The following is a 17,274-nucleotide window of genomic DNA, read 5'->3' as shown; positions in this document are numbered from 1 at the left end:
TACTTTGAAACAGTGAGTATTTTAACGTTCAAAAATTGTCGCCATCCACTTCCATTGCAAGTGCCTCACTAACCTCGATGTTTGTGTTTTTTTAAAGAAATGGAGGAACGAGTTAAAATTAATGTTTGTGGTAATCAATATAACGCCACAAATGCTGTCGACTGAGCTTAACTTATATTGAACCCGGAATACTCCTTTAATTTGTAATTAATTGATAAGGTCATGAATTTCTTGTTAGCTTTATCACTTAGCTAGAGTTAAGCAATCTTAAGTTGGTCCAACAAAATGTATTTTATTAACCATTATATGCCAGGTGAGCAAGTGTAACAACAGTGACTGTTTGATAGCAACTGCTTATAGAGCTAAGCAGCATTCAAATCAAACTTCACTGAAAGTGAGAGTCCATCCTCAACCTAAGAACAAGCGCCAATCTCAATGGTAACTCCAAAAACTCCAGCCTAACAAACAATTTGGCCTCTTCTCGCAGTAAATTCAGAAACAGTAGGCTGTCTTTTCTTGAGATAACCTAAATTCAAAGCACTGCCTCCAGTGGCCGAAGTGGGAAGTGTTTTTGAATGTAAGGGCACATGGTTTAATATGGTGTAATACAGTGAAGAGGAATGCTGATTTTATTAACTCTACCCTCAAACCACAATCCTAAACCCAACCATCAGTGGAGTAAAAATGCAGTCTTAGAGGGAAAATGCAACCTCCAAATTGAGCTTGCCACTGATTATGCAAATGCAATAACTTCGTGGTTTCAACATGGGATGAGAACCTGGGTCTCTCCTGAAGCGGATGCAACTCGTTATCAGTTGGGTCGCAGCAGAAGGTGACGCAAAACTCACGCAAACATTTCTCATGCAAGATGCTGCTTGTCTGTAACTTCCATAATGGGGCTGATGGCGTGGTACTGGAACATTCAGAAACAACATGCCAACTTCCTGTGTGATCATGTTGCTTTCTGCACTCTAAAGTATGCTGTGACAAACCGACTTAGCAAGTACTGCATATAGTCATAAAATCAGGGATTCCCACATCTGAAATAAGAGACGCATTTAAGAAATGTTACTACCAAGTGTAAACAGCTATCAGTCTCCGCTGATGATTTGAGACTGGATCACCTGAGACAGATGTTAATACAGCACCTTAGACTCAAAGTCTGATGCTTAAGACTTAACCGTGGTCTCAGAAAGCCAGAACTCTGAAAAAATTCAGAGAAAACTTTGAGGACAATGCTGCGGTCAATCTCCATGTCCTATATTGCACAATCATAATTAAGTGAACTTTGCACATCTAGTTGAATGTTTGCTGTGCAGATATGGAGGCTTCAAATAGCCCAAGATGGCTCTGATCTCTTACCTCCACTGAGCGCTGAGTCTTCTAAGGAGAGAGCCAAAGCACCACACACCTTAACAGAAGTAGCTTTATTAAATAATACTCAAAAGACCTTCTACAAACAGTGCTGTAATTTCTTTTAAGATCATTTCTTCGTTTGATCGTCAGAGGAAGAAGGCATTACGAAAGTCTTGTACAGCAAAGAGAACAAATTTCCTGCCATATGACAGTAATTTCCCCGGCCCCCATCACTTGCATTTCTAACTTCTCCTCTGTGTTTCACAATCCCATGGCTATCACATGAGGATGTGTCCAAAGACAGTTAATAAACTGATACATTTGCCTCCGCCAAAGCACAGCATCATCAGTCTGTACGCAAACACTGCAGCCTTTTAAATCAAAACAGTGTTTAGCCTTTGATTACTTTCAGTGCAATAACCAGAAAGCATTAGTAATCCCATCAAAAGCAGACATATGTCCTTGATAACACCATGGAGCAATCTGTCAGGAATGGTCTGCTTTTCCCCAATTTTATTTCATTAGACAACAGACATAGATTGAAACGCACAGATGCAGTCAGTGTCATTTTAATATGTTTTCCCCCCTCTTTTTTACCAGACATTTCAGAGACCAGCTGGGTTTTCTCTTTGTTCTTATCATTCAAATGCACAATAACATTAGAAAGCAGAATGTGGAATTTTATGGCCGATGTATTGGGTACTCTGATCTTTTTTTGCCCCAGGCTCTGTATTTTGGGTGACGGGGCGGTCATTGATGTAGGAGATAAGTACATGAATAATTGGATCCTGGCCGGTGTTATGGTGGGCAGGTTATCCTTAGCGGATGGAAGTCAGCTGGATCCCCCTCGTTTTGTGAGAGGTGCGAGGAGACGGGCAGGGTGGCAGCTTGGGAAGAGTTGTCATATGGAAGGCTAGGCAACATGGATATGTTCATCAGGAGGTGGGGCAGCTATCTGGCCTTTTTGGAGGGCTCTCGGGGAGGGGCAGTGGAGGGAGACATGTTGTTTTAAATGTGTAGCCTTTTTTTTTTTTTTTTTTTTGAACATATATTTTTTTAAATGTATTTCTAAATATTTTCTTCTGTTTTATTGTTTGTTTGTGTGTCTTTGTCAATTGTATTTGACCACTGGGGTATCTGTTTGTGTTGGGTGGTGGTGTGGGGTGGTTAATGTTCGGGAGGAAGGGTTGTAAATAATATAATGTGATTCATATATTCTGTTATTTATTTATATATATAATTTATTAATATATTAATATATATATATATATATATATATATATATATATATATATATATATATATATATATATATATATCTCAAATGACATGTCATATCAAATCACATCGTGAATGACGAAGAATAATGTTAAAATATCAAAATATACTTAAATATCTCTTTTAGGTCAACTTTGTCAATTTTACATTTACACTGTTTTATTTTATATATATATATATATATATATATATATATATATATATATGTATAATATATACAATATTTTTATTTTATTTATATTATATAATATTATATTATATAATGCAATTGTAAAATATTTCTGTCCTAATTTCTTCACTTTCACACATTATTTTAATGCTCTGATTAAACCCACGAGTGCTTATTTCTCATTAGTTAGAATTAGTTTCATCATTTTATCACTCCACAGAGGGGTATTCCAGAACACATAAACCCTGAACTCTCAGCTGATTAACCCAAAATTTGCTTACTCGTGGTATGTGGGTTCCAGAACACCTGTGCTGGGTTAGTTCACTCAACCGTGATTTTGAAACTCAGAGTCTGTGCACGTTCAAGGTGAACCAAAGTCTTTCTAGCCTGTCGGCCATCTTTGCAACGCTCTCGGGAAGCTATTTCTAGTCATGCCAGTACAGCTCCAATCTACTTGAATAGAGAAAAACCAAAATCTCAAAAATGGTTGGTCAAGATTACGATCAAAGAACATGTTTCAAATCAGCAATGAAATCTGACAATACTGGTCTCATTAATTGTGATTCTTTACCTCATATTACGCTAAAAAAAAAAACGTGTTAGTAGCCATAGCAATTTACTCTCTGAACATAACCTGCTCCGGAGTAGGTTATGTACCAGAGTTAGTTTATTTCAGGTAGATATCAGTAAGTTTCAGAGGTTGCCAGCGCATGTGTGCCCTTTTTGATAGCAACACAGTGAGTGTGAATATCAGATTACGCACACGATTATACTTTTAAAGCATTATTATGGTAAAATAAAATCTTTACCTCACAAATCTTTTTACTCTGGCATTTCCAGTCTCCGACTCCACAGATTTGCATTCAGAAGTGAACAAATTGTGTACAATGTGCTTTTTCTTTTAATGATAATTTTTAATACTGTAATATTTTTAACATAGAACACATTGGAAAAGCCTCCACTCTCTTCATTGTAAAGAAATAGCTATGTATTTACATTTAGCCTAATAAATAATTTTATTTCATGATATTAATTTAATGAACATCTCTCTAAATATCAAAGAATCAAATTATCATGGCACCCACATGCTTTTTACAGTTCCTTCAAGTCAATGAATATTCATATTATTTATAACATTACATTCCGTATTATGAATATGCGGGTAATGTCTGCCAATTCAAAGCTTAAGCAATTAATCACTCATTCTTCTTCTTTGCTAACTAGTTAATATGTGATCATTTCACAGACCACAGATATAGCATAGAGGTTAGAGATTTGATTCCTTATCACTTTAATTCATATACTGTACATATAAATGCACACATTTCCAGACTTGTTCATTGTAATCTCTTTATTATCTGAAAATATAAATGAGACATGTTGCCATTTAGAGTAAACTACAGTGCCCTCCTTTAGCTGGTGGTCAAGTGATTCAATGAAAAGATGTATCTTTCTGATGCGCAGCCTTCTCTACTCCATTAGAAGATGTATATGGCCCTTCTCTAAATTACATGTTTAATCTGCCTTTCAATATGGACCTTTTACAGTTTCGTTTACATCTAGGAAGAGATGAGAGTTACTTTTCTCTAATATTGAGATCATGAACATCTATAATGTATAATCAGTCACATGATCTTCAGTTAAAACAACAATTTCATTCAGTACCAAGTTGTTGGAGGTAGATGGACCCTCTACATGAGACTGCACAGCCATTGCCTTTTAGGGGACAAGACAACAAACAAGTTTTATTGCCACACCAAATAAGAAAAGGACATAATGGTCACATAACTCTGTGGGCTTCCCACCATTCTTGACCTCTGTTACCGCAGATCTTTATCTTATGAGTAATCATGTGTGTCCTACTGATAAACATTACATTCGATCTATGAAAAATTATGACAACAGTGGGAGATCCTACAATTCCAAAAGGGTTTATTAATACAATGACACCATCAGCAACTGTGGGAAATTAAAGGTGATATGTTTCTAAGTTTTAAGAAACCCCAGTGTTAAACTGGGTACATCAAATGGTATTAAAAATAAAGGAAATACATTCAGTTCACATGACATTCAGTAAAATAAAAATGATCATGCACAAAACACAGTAAATACCAGTAAAATTAATCTTAAAAGAAAATATATAGTAAATTTGTAGCCTATTATCATAATACTAATAGAATATGAATGTTAATACTTATAATGAAGTTCAGTGCAAACAAATAACAACGGTCGACCTATTAGACATTAATGTAGACGAGAGAGGTCTAAAATTAATGTTGATTTAAGCTTTTACATGTACAGTAAAACTATAGTTTTATTCATTTAAAAATTCATGCAATGATTCAGTATACTTTGTCTAGCAATCTCTCAGTCCTAAACCGATGCAGCTCCTATTGCTATTACAAGTGAAGATGAAATAATGCTCGTTTGCAGTCATTAAAACTTCATGTTCTGCGTCACTGAAATATGGCGCGCCTTTCTTCTTCTTAGCGTCTGTTGCCATGGTGACTCGAGAATTCGTCAATCTGCTGAGAATGCCTTTCTGAGTTCACCTAGAGATTATTTAGCAGAGACGGGCCACTTTTATTAAAATGAATGGGAGAAATTGTAACGCTCAACCAAGGAGCTCTAGCGCCCAACGGTCAACGGATGTAGAAAGGAAGTTTCCACCTTACAGGTAAAGGAGCCGATCACCTTTTAGATACAGACATCACCTGTCAATCAACTCTAGAATGTGCATGCGCATTAGCTGTACAAGCCGTGAAAGTTACCTCAGTTTTTGGAACCTAAAGTTGAGGTTATCCACTTACTCTGAGTAAACTTACCTGCGTAAGTCGCTTAACCTGCTTTCTGGAATACTCTTCAGAAATAGAGTAAGCGTGCATCTCCTCTTCTGTGTCACCGCGTGTCATTAACACAGCGTTTATAAATCTGCTATGACCAGGAGTATTTGTCAATACACGATCGTTAACATGATTGAAGTTAAACCAGAGCGTTTTGCATTCATTTTCAAAGTTTAGATTTGTTTGTTTATATTTTCGTGGGAGTTTAGCGTGAGCCTCTACTGACGGTGTGCATCAGAGCACTTGAGAAGCACTTCACGTGCTCTTCCGGATAGGAGCTGCTCTGGTTGACATTTGCGGTGCAGCTCAGTGATGCTCGGAGTAAAAAAAAAAAAAATCATCATTTACTCATCCTCATACCATCCCAGATGTGTATGACTTTCTCTCTTCTGCAGAACACAAAGACTTTTAGAAGAATATTTCAGCTATGTTGGTCGATACAATGCAAGTGAATGGGTGCCAAAATTCTGATGCTACAAAGAGCACATAAAGGCATCATAAAAGTAATCCATATGACTCCAGTGTTTTAATCCATATTTTCAGAAGTGCTATGACAGGTGTGGATGAGAAACAGATCAATATTTTGCTTGAAATTCTTCTCCCTGCCCAGGCAGAAACTAAAATCAGCTAAACCTGTAGTAAAGACTGTAAAGACTGTAACATCATATATCAGTTTCTGTGAGAATATGTGCATTCCTACTAGGACTTATTTAACATTTAACAATGACAAACCATGGTTTACAGCAGAACTCTTTAGTCAGAAAAGCTTTGTCAGGCCAAAGAGGATGCTTACAGAGTTGGGGATAAAGTCTTGTATCAGGCCAGGAACACACTGAATAAGTGAATCAGATAGGCTAAAAGAAGATACTCTGAGAAGCTGAAAAACAAGTTTTCAGCTAACGACCCTGCATCAGTGTGGACTGGCATGAAACAACTTACGAATTACAAGACTCCTGCCCCCAACCCTGTGGTGGACCAACAACTGGCTGATGACCTGAATGTGTTCTACTGTAGATTTGAAAAGGCCAATCTCACACCCCACACCCGCTCTGACCTTCACTTTACACAAACATCAACACCACCTGCAACCCCCCTCCTCCCCCATCTTGCTACTCAACCTACACTTAAGATCTGTGAAGAGGAGGTGTGCCACTTCTTTTGAAAAAAAAAAAAAAGACAAGGAAAGCACAGGGCCCAGATGGTGTTTCACCCACTTGTCTAAAATCCTGTGCTAACCAGCTTGCCACCATCTTCACACTGATCTTCAATAGATCACTGGAGCAGTGTGAAGTCCTATGCTGCTTCAAACACTCAAGTCATCATTCCTGTCCCAAAGAAACCCAAAATCACCGGACTTACTGACTACAGACCCGTCGCTTTGACGTCAGTGGTCATGAAATCATTTGAGAGACTGGTGTTGGCCCACCTGAAGGACATTATTGGACCCTTTCTAGATCCCCTTCAATTTGCTTATCGAACAAACAGGTCTTTGGATGATTCAGTCAACATGGGATTGCATCATATCCTGCAACATCTGGACAGACCAGGGACATATGCAAGGATCCTTTCTGTGGACTTCAGTTCGGCTTTCAACACCATCATCCCAGCTATACTCCAGACTAAAATACACAAACTCTCTGTTCCCACGTCTATCTGTCAGTGGATTACCAGCTTTCTGACAGACAGGCAGCAGCTAGTGAGACAGGGGAAATTCACTTCCAGCACATGTACAATCAGCACTGGTGCCCCCCATGGATGCGTGCTCTCCCCACTACTCTTCTCCCTGTATACAAATGACTGCACTGCCAAGGACACCTCTGTCAAGCTCCTGAAGTTTGCAGATGACACTACGGTCATCGGCCTCATCCAAGATAACGATGAGTCTGTATACAGAAGGGAGGTTGGAACACCCCAACATTGACCCCCTTCACCATTCTAAACAGCACTGTGGCAGCAGTGGAGTCATTCAGGATCCTGGGCACTACCATCTCACAGGACCTGAAGTGGGAGACCCACATTGACTCCACTGTGAAAAAGGCCCAGCAGAGGTTGTACTTCCTTCACCAGCTGAGAAAGTTCAACCTGCCACAGGTGCTGCTGATACAGTTCTACTCAGCAGTCATTGAGTCTGTCCTCTGCACTTCAATAACTGTCTGGTTTGGTTCAGCACATTTCTATATATACTTTATTTTCCATCTACTTTTATTTTTACTCTATTTTTTATTTGATTTTTTTTATTATTATTATCTCTGTCTTGTTGCTGTATTGTTTGTGCACTGGAAGCTTCTGTCACCAAGACAAATTCCTTGTATGTTTAAGCATACTTGGCAATAAAGCTGATTCTGATATGCATGAAGAATGTGAATCACCAAAAAGACAAGAATAATAATGTGAGAGTGATCCGTTTCTCACCCACACCTATCATATCATTTCTGAAGATATTAATTTAATCACTTGAGTCTTATGGATTACTTTTATGCTGACTTATGTGATTTTAGGAGCTTCAAAATTCTGGCAACCATTCACTTGCATTATATGGACCAAAAAAGCTGAGAAATTCTGCAGAAGAAAGTAAGTCATACACATCTGGGATGGCATAAGTGTGAGTAAATGATGAGAGAATTTTCATTTTTGGGTGAACTATCCCTTTAATTTTGTTTGACCCATTCATGCCGATCTGCGGTCCGGTTGCAATCATGATAGGCGGTGATTATTTAATTGATAGAGTAATCAGTGGCATGACCTTAATTCAAAAAAATAAAAAAAATAAAATACTATTCAAATGAGTGAACACAGTGGAGCTCACGTGGTCCATCTTCTGTAACAGGCTGTAGTGGAGCACAGGCAAGACGGAGAAGTTAATGTTACTGTGAGCGACTGCACTGTTTTACATTCAAAAAAATATTTGAGCCTATTTTTAAGATTGACATATTTCAATTTTATAACAAAATTCCATCAAATTTAAATATGTATTTTTTTTAACAAAATTCAATTAATAAAATTGAAATATTTAGTTTTTTTTATTATTATATTTTGTTAAAGATTATTCAATTTCATTTGATAAAACTGTATAAAATTAAAATAATTTTTTTGAGTGTATATGATTTGCCTCTGCCCACATACTGTTCATGGATACAATAATAATTAAAAAAAAGTGTCGAAAACCATGCCAGAAACTGTCGCTATTCTGAGAGTCTGATTGATAGATTATTCATCTTGTACATGATTATGCACCGCTACAATTTATAAACAAATCCTTTCCAATGCAGAATGTTGCAAGAAGACCGATTCCTTGAAACTATTTATTGAAATTATTTTTACAAGCACTATATCTCATTTGTGATCAGATTTTCAAAAGCTACAGCCAGTTGTACAGTCCACCAATAATGTTACAACCACCAGCAGAGACCAACAGTACAGCGACTAGCAACTAGCACCCCTAACAATAAAATAATTGGCAGTGTGAATGGGGATTTTACCTTAATCAGCTGCTGTCACTGTTTTGTCACTGTCCACTGTACTTACAAACTATTCAAACCTATACACTGTAATATTTGTTTTGCTTTATTTTTATACTATCAATTACTTTCTTATAATATTTATTTGTATTTTTGAAAAGGCACTGCCTCATTTGCTTTTGGGAGAAAATGCCCCTGGTTCATGAATAGTGCTATAGCTCTGCTGAATTCCAGGATCACAGGCTACAGCATCAACCATAATAAATTGTGCTTAAAAAGTTATATTTAGCTACCTCATGTGTGCCCATTACACATACACACACTAAGTGCTCTTGGGAGGTATGAAACAAATAAAAAACCCATCCGTTCTGTTTGACCTCATGTGCTCAGTTAGGAGACATAGGCAGGCCTACACACCATCATAAAGCCTGATAACACAAACGGCACCAAAATCAAACAAAGGAATACAAACAGACTACAGATCCCATCAAGCCTTGCTCACTTTATACCTAGGTGTGAAATTCTGAAGGATGAAACGCACGACAGAACGCGTCCCTCAACCATGATGTCATTGAGATTATAAAACCCCGGAGATTCCTTATAAGCTTGCTTCCGTCTAGTTGCAGCCCTGCTGCTCCCAGGTGTAGCCTCATTGCGTATGTACCTGACCTTTGGCCATACAATCTCAATCTTGCTGCACGAGCCGAGATTCTCCGTGTTCCACCGAGCACACTAACGGATCCGAAGGAGACCGCCGAGCAATCCGCGTCTCACCCTTTTGCCTGCAGAACTGAAGAAGATTTCTCTTCCTTCTTCAACCTAGTCGACTTCGCCGATTGCTCCGCCAACCTGCCGGGAATCAGTCGCTGTACTGTCCGCCGACATAGCAGGGAAATGGCCTCCGGTTATCACCCGAGCTTTGAGGAACCGAGTTGGAGTCAAACGATGGACAAACACACATTCTACCCATGTCCTCACGCGACTCAAGTAAGAGGTTTATGTCTGGGCAGAGATAGATTTTTATAGTGTGCAATTGTTGTGTATCAAGGTTACTGCTTGTACAGTTTATGGAACGCTGAGTCCGCTCATTGCTGCTAATAATACTCAATGTATTATTGTAACTTACTGTTGCCAAGAATGAGATTTGCTGTGCTGTTGTCCAACCACGTTGGACTGTCTGTGCATTTCCACCATCGCGGGTGAGACCGGCACAATGAGTTTAACCATTAAAGAACCAACGACTGCGGCGGATGGATTACGAGCAGTTCACTGAGTCTCTGAGTGATAAAACGAATGGTTGCCATCTCTCCCATGATCGCTAAACCGGCTTCGGCTATTCTCTCTCTCTCTTGTACTAACCGCACACACACACACGACCCCTCACAAACATACCTGCACACACATTTGGCAAATAGATAACTTGGAGATAGAGTCCAGCTTTGTCCCTAAGTTATCGTACCAGCGGAGACACGTGATAAAAGGCATTAATGCCATTAACCAGTCTCTGTCAATGTTTTACTGATTTTAATAATTAATAATTATCTTTGATGGTTGATTTGAAGGATTAATAAGTTAATGTTGATTCTAATCAATGTTCTATTGATTTTAATAATTAATAATTATCTTTGATGATTGTTAATTTGAGGAATTAATAAATTAATGTTGATTCTAGTCAATGTTCTATTGATTTTAATAACTATTGATAATAACCAAATCCGCTCCTGAACGAAGCACCCAACAATTCCATTCCATTTAACGAAAACATCCATCCATCTTTTTGTTATACCAGTGCTTACCTTACATACTGGAAAGCTCTTGTCTGAGATCCTGAACCATAAACCTGAAAAAAGTATTTTAACACTTAAGGCACACATAAAGATGTATGAATGTCTGAATAAATGTACGTGTAAAAACAAAATAGTAAAGCAAGTGTCATTTATTTCAAAGAAACACAGCACAAGTACAATTTTAAAGCAAGGCTTAAAGAAGTCACAAATTATAAAACAATAAAGACAAAATTATTTGGACACTTTATGGCTGTCAATCGTTGGTGAAACTTGTCCATAGTTATTGTGATAACACCTGTGGTTACTCTGTTAGGACACCCGTGTGAACTTCAGGGGAACTGACTTCATACATCTACTAAAAATCGTCTCGAGACCAGATGGTTCTGGTTAGTTCTAAGAAATGGTCTAGCATTTATTTGCAGATGCCACTTGGTTTGAAATGTTATCTAATGCAATGACATTCATACATTTCAACTATGGCTCAAGTGTCCAAAAGTGTCCGAATACTTTTGGGGTCACTGTATGTGTGCAAGCAATCAACGGTAGAAATGAGTCAAAACATCTTGATGGAAATGAGTGTTAGGAGTGTTATTAAAGGGATAGTTTACCCAAAAATGAAAATTCTCTCATCATTTACTCAGCCTCATGTCATCCCAGATGTGTATAACTTTCTTTTACAGAGCACAAAAGAAGATTTTTTTGAGGAATATTTCAGCTCTGTTGGTCCATACAATGCAAGTGAATGGTGACCAAAACTCTGAAGCTATAAAAAGCAAATAAAAGCAGCATAAAAGTAATCCATACGACTTCAGTACTTAAATCCACTCATTTTTCAATATTAATCTTGATGTCAGCAGTCTTCATGGCAATCATGATTTCAAGCTAGATTACACTTGTGCTTTAAGTATGCTCAGAATGCTGGATGGCACTAGAAAGTGTAACTGAGCTTGAAATCATGATCGCCAAGGAGAAGCTGATTTCAAGATTTACAGTGAAAAGAATTTATATTTTGGTCTGTTCTTACCCAAAAATTATTAGGTTGCTTCAGAAGACATGGATTAAAACACTGGAGTTGAATGGATTACTTTTATGCTGACTTCATGTGCTTTTTAGAGCTTCAAAGTTCTGGTCACCATTCAATAGCATTGTATGGACCTTCAAAGTTGAGATAGTCTTCTAAAAATCTTTATTTGTGTTCTGCAGAAGGAAGGAAGGTCATACACATCTGGAATGTGTGAGGGTGAGTAAATGATGAGAGAATTCTCATTTTTGGGTCAACTATTCCTTTAAAACTGTGTGCGTGTGTGTGCGCGCGTGTACGTGCGCATATTGTTCACAGGATTGCTGAGGTAAACAGGTCTCACCGTCAGCGGTTCTCCCTGTAAAGCCTGCAGAATGAAATTACTGACCACTCGTCCATCATTCATGTGCATGCGAGACCCGAAGGTGTTGAAGATCCGAGCCACCCTCACCTCCACTCCCTCCTGTGAGACACAAACACACAGAAAATAACATCAGCACCACCTAATTTCTGCTGTAAGCGTTATTTTGAAGTTGTGTGAGAAAATACATATTACAGGTTTATATCCAGATGGAGCTCAAAATGTATTTCTAGAATAACAAGCTGTGCAGATACAATTATATTGATATATCTATAATCATACATGTATATCATTGTCTCAACATTTTCATTAATGCGTTCATATAATTTCCTACATTTTAGATAATGAAGCAGCAATTGCGCAGTAAGTTATCTAGATAAACTGAATACACAAATTTCTGAAACCAGCATTAGTGTGGTTAGTGTCGCTTCTAGTGTATAAGGTGCCGTACTGGACAAAGTGAAGTGCCAAAAATGTTTAATTCACGATTCAGTTATAATATTGGGATACTTTGCAACAAACTGAATCATGACATATCGCATTGTGAGATAGTTGGCGATACCCAGCCGTAATCTCATGTTCTTTCTACTGCAGTCTGTTATGGAAACAGTCTAACAGCACAGAATTATGGAGCCAATGGACACAAAAACATTATATGCTGGAGACATTCAGTATGACACACTGGGTGCCAAAGAGAAGCACTGGGTTTGACCCTCTGGTCCAACTGTTATTTAAATGTATCTATACCTCAATATCATGGTACATGTTATCTATAAACAAATGTATGCATTTTGAATTTTCATTTTGGTCAGAGACATCAAAACCTTTCACCAATGTATGTGGCGATTCAAAATTGATTCAATGCAGCTAAATCCCAAACAGTCTGAATTTGTACTCCGATTCAGAAATAGACATGAATGCACGTTTGGAACCTTTTAGACTACAGCAACATTAATTCAGAAATGAAAGAGGGCTGATCTGTAAACACAGAATGTATGGATGGTAACTGTGTTGACAACACAATCAGTCTCAGACACTGACATTGATCTTTAGTGCACCAGACTGTCCATTATTTGAAAAAAATATTTCTGAGTTGTTGGTCATTGATGGAGAGCCTGTAGCCCTGTCAGCATTGTGGGGGAAAACATGCAACTCTTTCATTCTTTTGCATCATGCAAATACATATTTGCGACTTTTGATTTTTAAATGGCTGACATCGCTTCATGCAACATACTTTGGGCTTCTCTTGCTTACAACAATGTTAATGTCTAAAATAGTTGGCTTTAGAAAAGGCCGCTCGGTCTAATTTTTAAGACGCTGCTGATGTAGACATAGACAAAGTTATCTCTAACACGCAAGAAGAAAATAGTCAAAATGAATAAATAAATAGCCACTGCCCACTTTAAAGTAAAACTAACAGATGCTAACATTGTCTTCGTGTGCCATATGAAAATATCTGTTTTTGTTTCATGACAAGCGAGTGAACAAAGTCTAAAAAAAAAAAAAAAGACTGATTTTAAGGCTACTCAGGATGGAGAAAAACACAACAATGCTCTTAAAGACACCCACCCCCCATCACTCAGTGACACAATGCTCCAAGCTTGCAATCTCAATCAAGACGGAGAATCAGCCAGAAGACACTGCTGCTTCTGTGGCCAATTTAAAAAGCTAAAATAAAAACAAAAGACCACAGGGAAGAGGCAAATCAAAACAAAGAGAAAGACAATTACCCCTTTCACTTCACATAGCTCATTATGATAGAATGCTACATAGTGACCAAGGCTGTCAAGCTCCAAAAAAAAAAAAAAAAGGCAGGTTAGTGTTGGGCCTCATGTATTCAGATAGAAGACAAAGGCAGGCCTTACACAGTCGTAAAACCTAACTCAGCCCCCACACACCAAGTCATAAATTATACTGATAAAAATCATGCCAAAATCAAACAAAGGGAGTCCAAAACAGACTACAAATCCCATGAAGCCTTGCCCACTAAAGGATTGAACTCTCAACTCCTATTGGATGAGGCAAACAACAGAACATCCCTCAAACCATGACATCATCAGGAGTAGAAATACCTCTGAAATGCTTCCCGGATTTGCTTCCAGCAACTTTGTTCACCGTGTATAGATGTAGTTCATCGCTGCTCTCAGGTGCAACCTCGTGGCACAAGGAAGTAACGTCTGACTTGAAACTGTGGCCATACAATCTCCATCTCGCTGGACGAGTTGAGATTACTCTGTGTTCCACCGAACACTCTAACGGATCCGAAGGAGACCGCGGAGCAATCCGCATCTTCGTCCGTTTACCTGCAGAAGTGAAGAGATTAAAGATTTCTCTTCCATCTTCAATCAAGTCGACATTTCTGAGTTCTCCGCCAGCCCGCCGAGAATCAACAGCCATGCCCGCCAACAGAGCGAGGAAACGGCCTCCCATCATCACACGAGCCTCAAGGAACCGGGTCGGAATTAAAGGACGGATGAACACACATTCTGCATCCTCATGCGATTCAAGTAAGAGGTTTACGTCTGGGCAGAGATAGAATATTATAGTGTGTAGTACACTCTTTTGACCGCAAACCCCAATGGATGCATTCAATGCATTCACTAGTGCATGCACAGACGTAGTCCCTCAGACAGTCCACGCCATCTGTGCTGATGACTAAATTGATATCACATGCACTGTGCGCAAGATGTAGTGTCACACTGTAAACCAAAGCATACTTCAGCTTGCATGTGTCTTGTGACCAACTGTCTAGATGTCAAACCTGCACCATTGGTGAGATATTTGATTTCTGAACTGCATAATGATTTCAGAGCTCAACAATAAGGATGGCACACTGGCCCAGGTCCAGTGTGAAAGAGTTTTGGGCCATTTAAAGAAAATTGTCACTTGCCAAATCAGGCCAGTGCAATCTTACATTTGGTTTCCTGTGATGTACAATTATTGTTACGAATTCTAGAAATTAAAAATTGTCACCAAGCTAATGTTATCTAGCTGGCTAACAGACAGTCTAAAGCCCTATTTGGACTGGACTAGTTTTCCATGAGGAGGTTAGGGAAATTCGTGTTTCACAGATGTACTTTGTGATTTTAATCTCGTCTGAATCAGACAAGTCTGTGTTTTTTCTCACACAACCTCAGAGTAAATTACTTGCTTTTCGGCTTACTCAAGGGTCTTCTGAGAAATCTAATCCTATCCAAATGCGAAAAATGTCTGTTATTATTATTATCATTATTATAGTCTCTGATATTGAATTTTCACAGCATTTCTCATGTATTTTGACCAACATGAACTACCGTTAGGATCGTACTTATGCGCACCAATCTTCTGCCTACTACGCGCCTATATGGATGTATATTTTTTGTCATCTGGCGAAAAAATAAGAAAATGAAAATCAACAAGGAGAGCCAAATGGTGGAAACTGCTAAAGCCCTTTTCTGACGTAAATTGTTTCTCAGGGTGACGTCTGTAAAAGTAAATTTTCATGGCTCCTCTGTCAATGGGGCGCGCATATTTCATCACACGCATCACTTCAGTTGCACCGCTTGCACGCTCTCTCCTAAGCACACGCAAGGAGATATAGATGCCACACATATCAATGACAGTAGCAGTTCAAGATAGCTCCTCAAATTTCATTTGAACTATGGTAAAAAAAGATTCTTACGTTTTATCTATCAATATGACGGACATCATTTGGAATTATCTGTCAGTGTTTAAAAAGTGGAGGTGGAAATTAAACCTTTTAAAAAGATAGACATTAACCCGGCAACTTTTCTGGGACTACTCGACCTGTATAAACGTGTAGTCATGCAAGCCCTATGTATAAATGTATTTAGTAAATGTTTCTACAGTCAAATGTGATATATTATAATTTTATTACATTGCTGCCATAATAATGGACCATTTCAAAAGTTTAAGTGATCTGGCTCTTGTTTTTCTTTCCCTTCTACTTAAGAGTTCCTACTCACTGTGGTGGAGCGGTGATGTAATTTTATTATTGTGAATTATTTCAAACATTTCTATTACACAATCCTCCAACTTTCACAACTGTCCATTAATGCCAGAGCCGTTACCACGCACAAACGTACGGCACTTAGCAGTGGTTAAAAAGGACTTCCAAAATGGCTTTTGGATTATAAACTCAGATGTAGATTTGGACGGTAATTAAATTACCACTTGACCTTGATTTTTGTCAAAAAACAGTAGGTAACTTGGCCGGGAATTTTGGGAGAAAAACACTGACATTTCGGATTCGGACCTCAATAAAATCAATGACTACCCTCTGTAAATGCTGGAATGACCTCACGTCCCCATGTAAAATAATTGCCGTCTGAATAGGGCTTAAGACTGGCCACTGCAATATCAGCGTCAGGTATGATACTCACCTTAATTTCTCAGCTCAATTACATAATGTTATAATTATTTATTACACAGCTCTCTGGAATTCTCGATTCTGATTGGTCAATAGCATCATCCAGCGGTCAGATATTGCTCTGTAGCAACCGCGCATCCAGGGATTTAGACGTAACAGACCACTCATTTGGGTCCTGTGAGCGGTCTCTCTTGCTTCTCAGCTCACTGTGCGATCTCTACAAGTAGGCTAATAAAATAAATTCAACTCAAATCAATGTTTCATGTCCATGTATTTGTTTATTTGGCAAGTAGTCCAGTAATAGGCTGAATAATGAGGAGTTACATGGTCACCAACAGAACTCAGATGCAAATCGTAGGTTGATTCCAGCTGTTCAGCAATTTCTTTCTTCTCAAATTACATAATTTTAACGCATATCAATATTTTATGTCTGCGGCAGCGGGGGCGTGGTCAAGCGTCCGTCCGGAGAGAGAGAAAGCGGTAAGGGCGCTTGCACCTGAGCTAGATTATGTGTAACAACTGTCTCTAATTCCAGTGAGCATGGGGAGAGTGGCATATAAGCAGCCACGCCACCAGCAGAGAGAGAGAGAGAGAGAGAGAGAGTGTGTCTGCAACAAGGAAGGCCACGGTGC

The 17,274-nt window shown here is 38.5% G+C and overlaps 1 protein-coding gene across 2 annotated transcripts in view; it reads right to left on the bottom strand.

Moving 5' to 3' along the window:
* LOC127448596 (UDP-glucuronic acid decarboxylase 1) overlaps positions 1-17,274 on the bottom strand; it is a 119,797-nt gene that overhangs the window by 26,843 nt on the left and 75,680 nt on the right. For both annotated transcript variants that reach the window (XM_051711262.1, XM_051711261.1), the window contains exons 10-11: positions 12,256-12,375; positions 10,901-10,944 (exon numbers count right to left, since the gene is read on the bottom strand). In XM_051711262.1, coding sequence (XP_051567222.1) covers positions 10,901-10,944; positions 12,256-12,375 — 164 coding nt within the window. The remainder of the gene's footprint in view (positions 1-10,900; positions 10,945-12,255; positions 12,376-17,274) is intronic.

This window comes from Myxocyprinus asiaticus, chromosome 11 (assembly GCF_019703515.2).
Source record: "Myxocyprinus asiaticus isolate MX2 ecotype Aquarium Trade chromosome 11, UBuf_Myxa_2, whole genome shotgun sequence".
In the NCBI taxonomy this organism is placed as follows: Eukaryota; Metazoa; Chordata; class Actinopteri; order Cypriniformes; family Catostomidae; genus Myxocyprinus; species Myxocyprinus asiaticus.
This window is presented reverse-complemented; position numbering and strand designations above follow the sequence as displayed.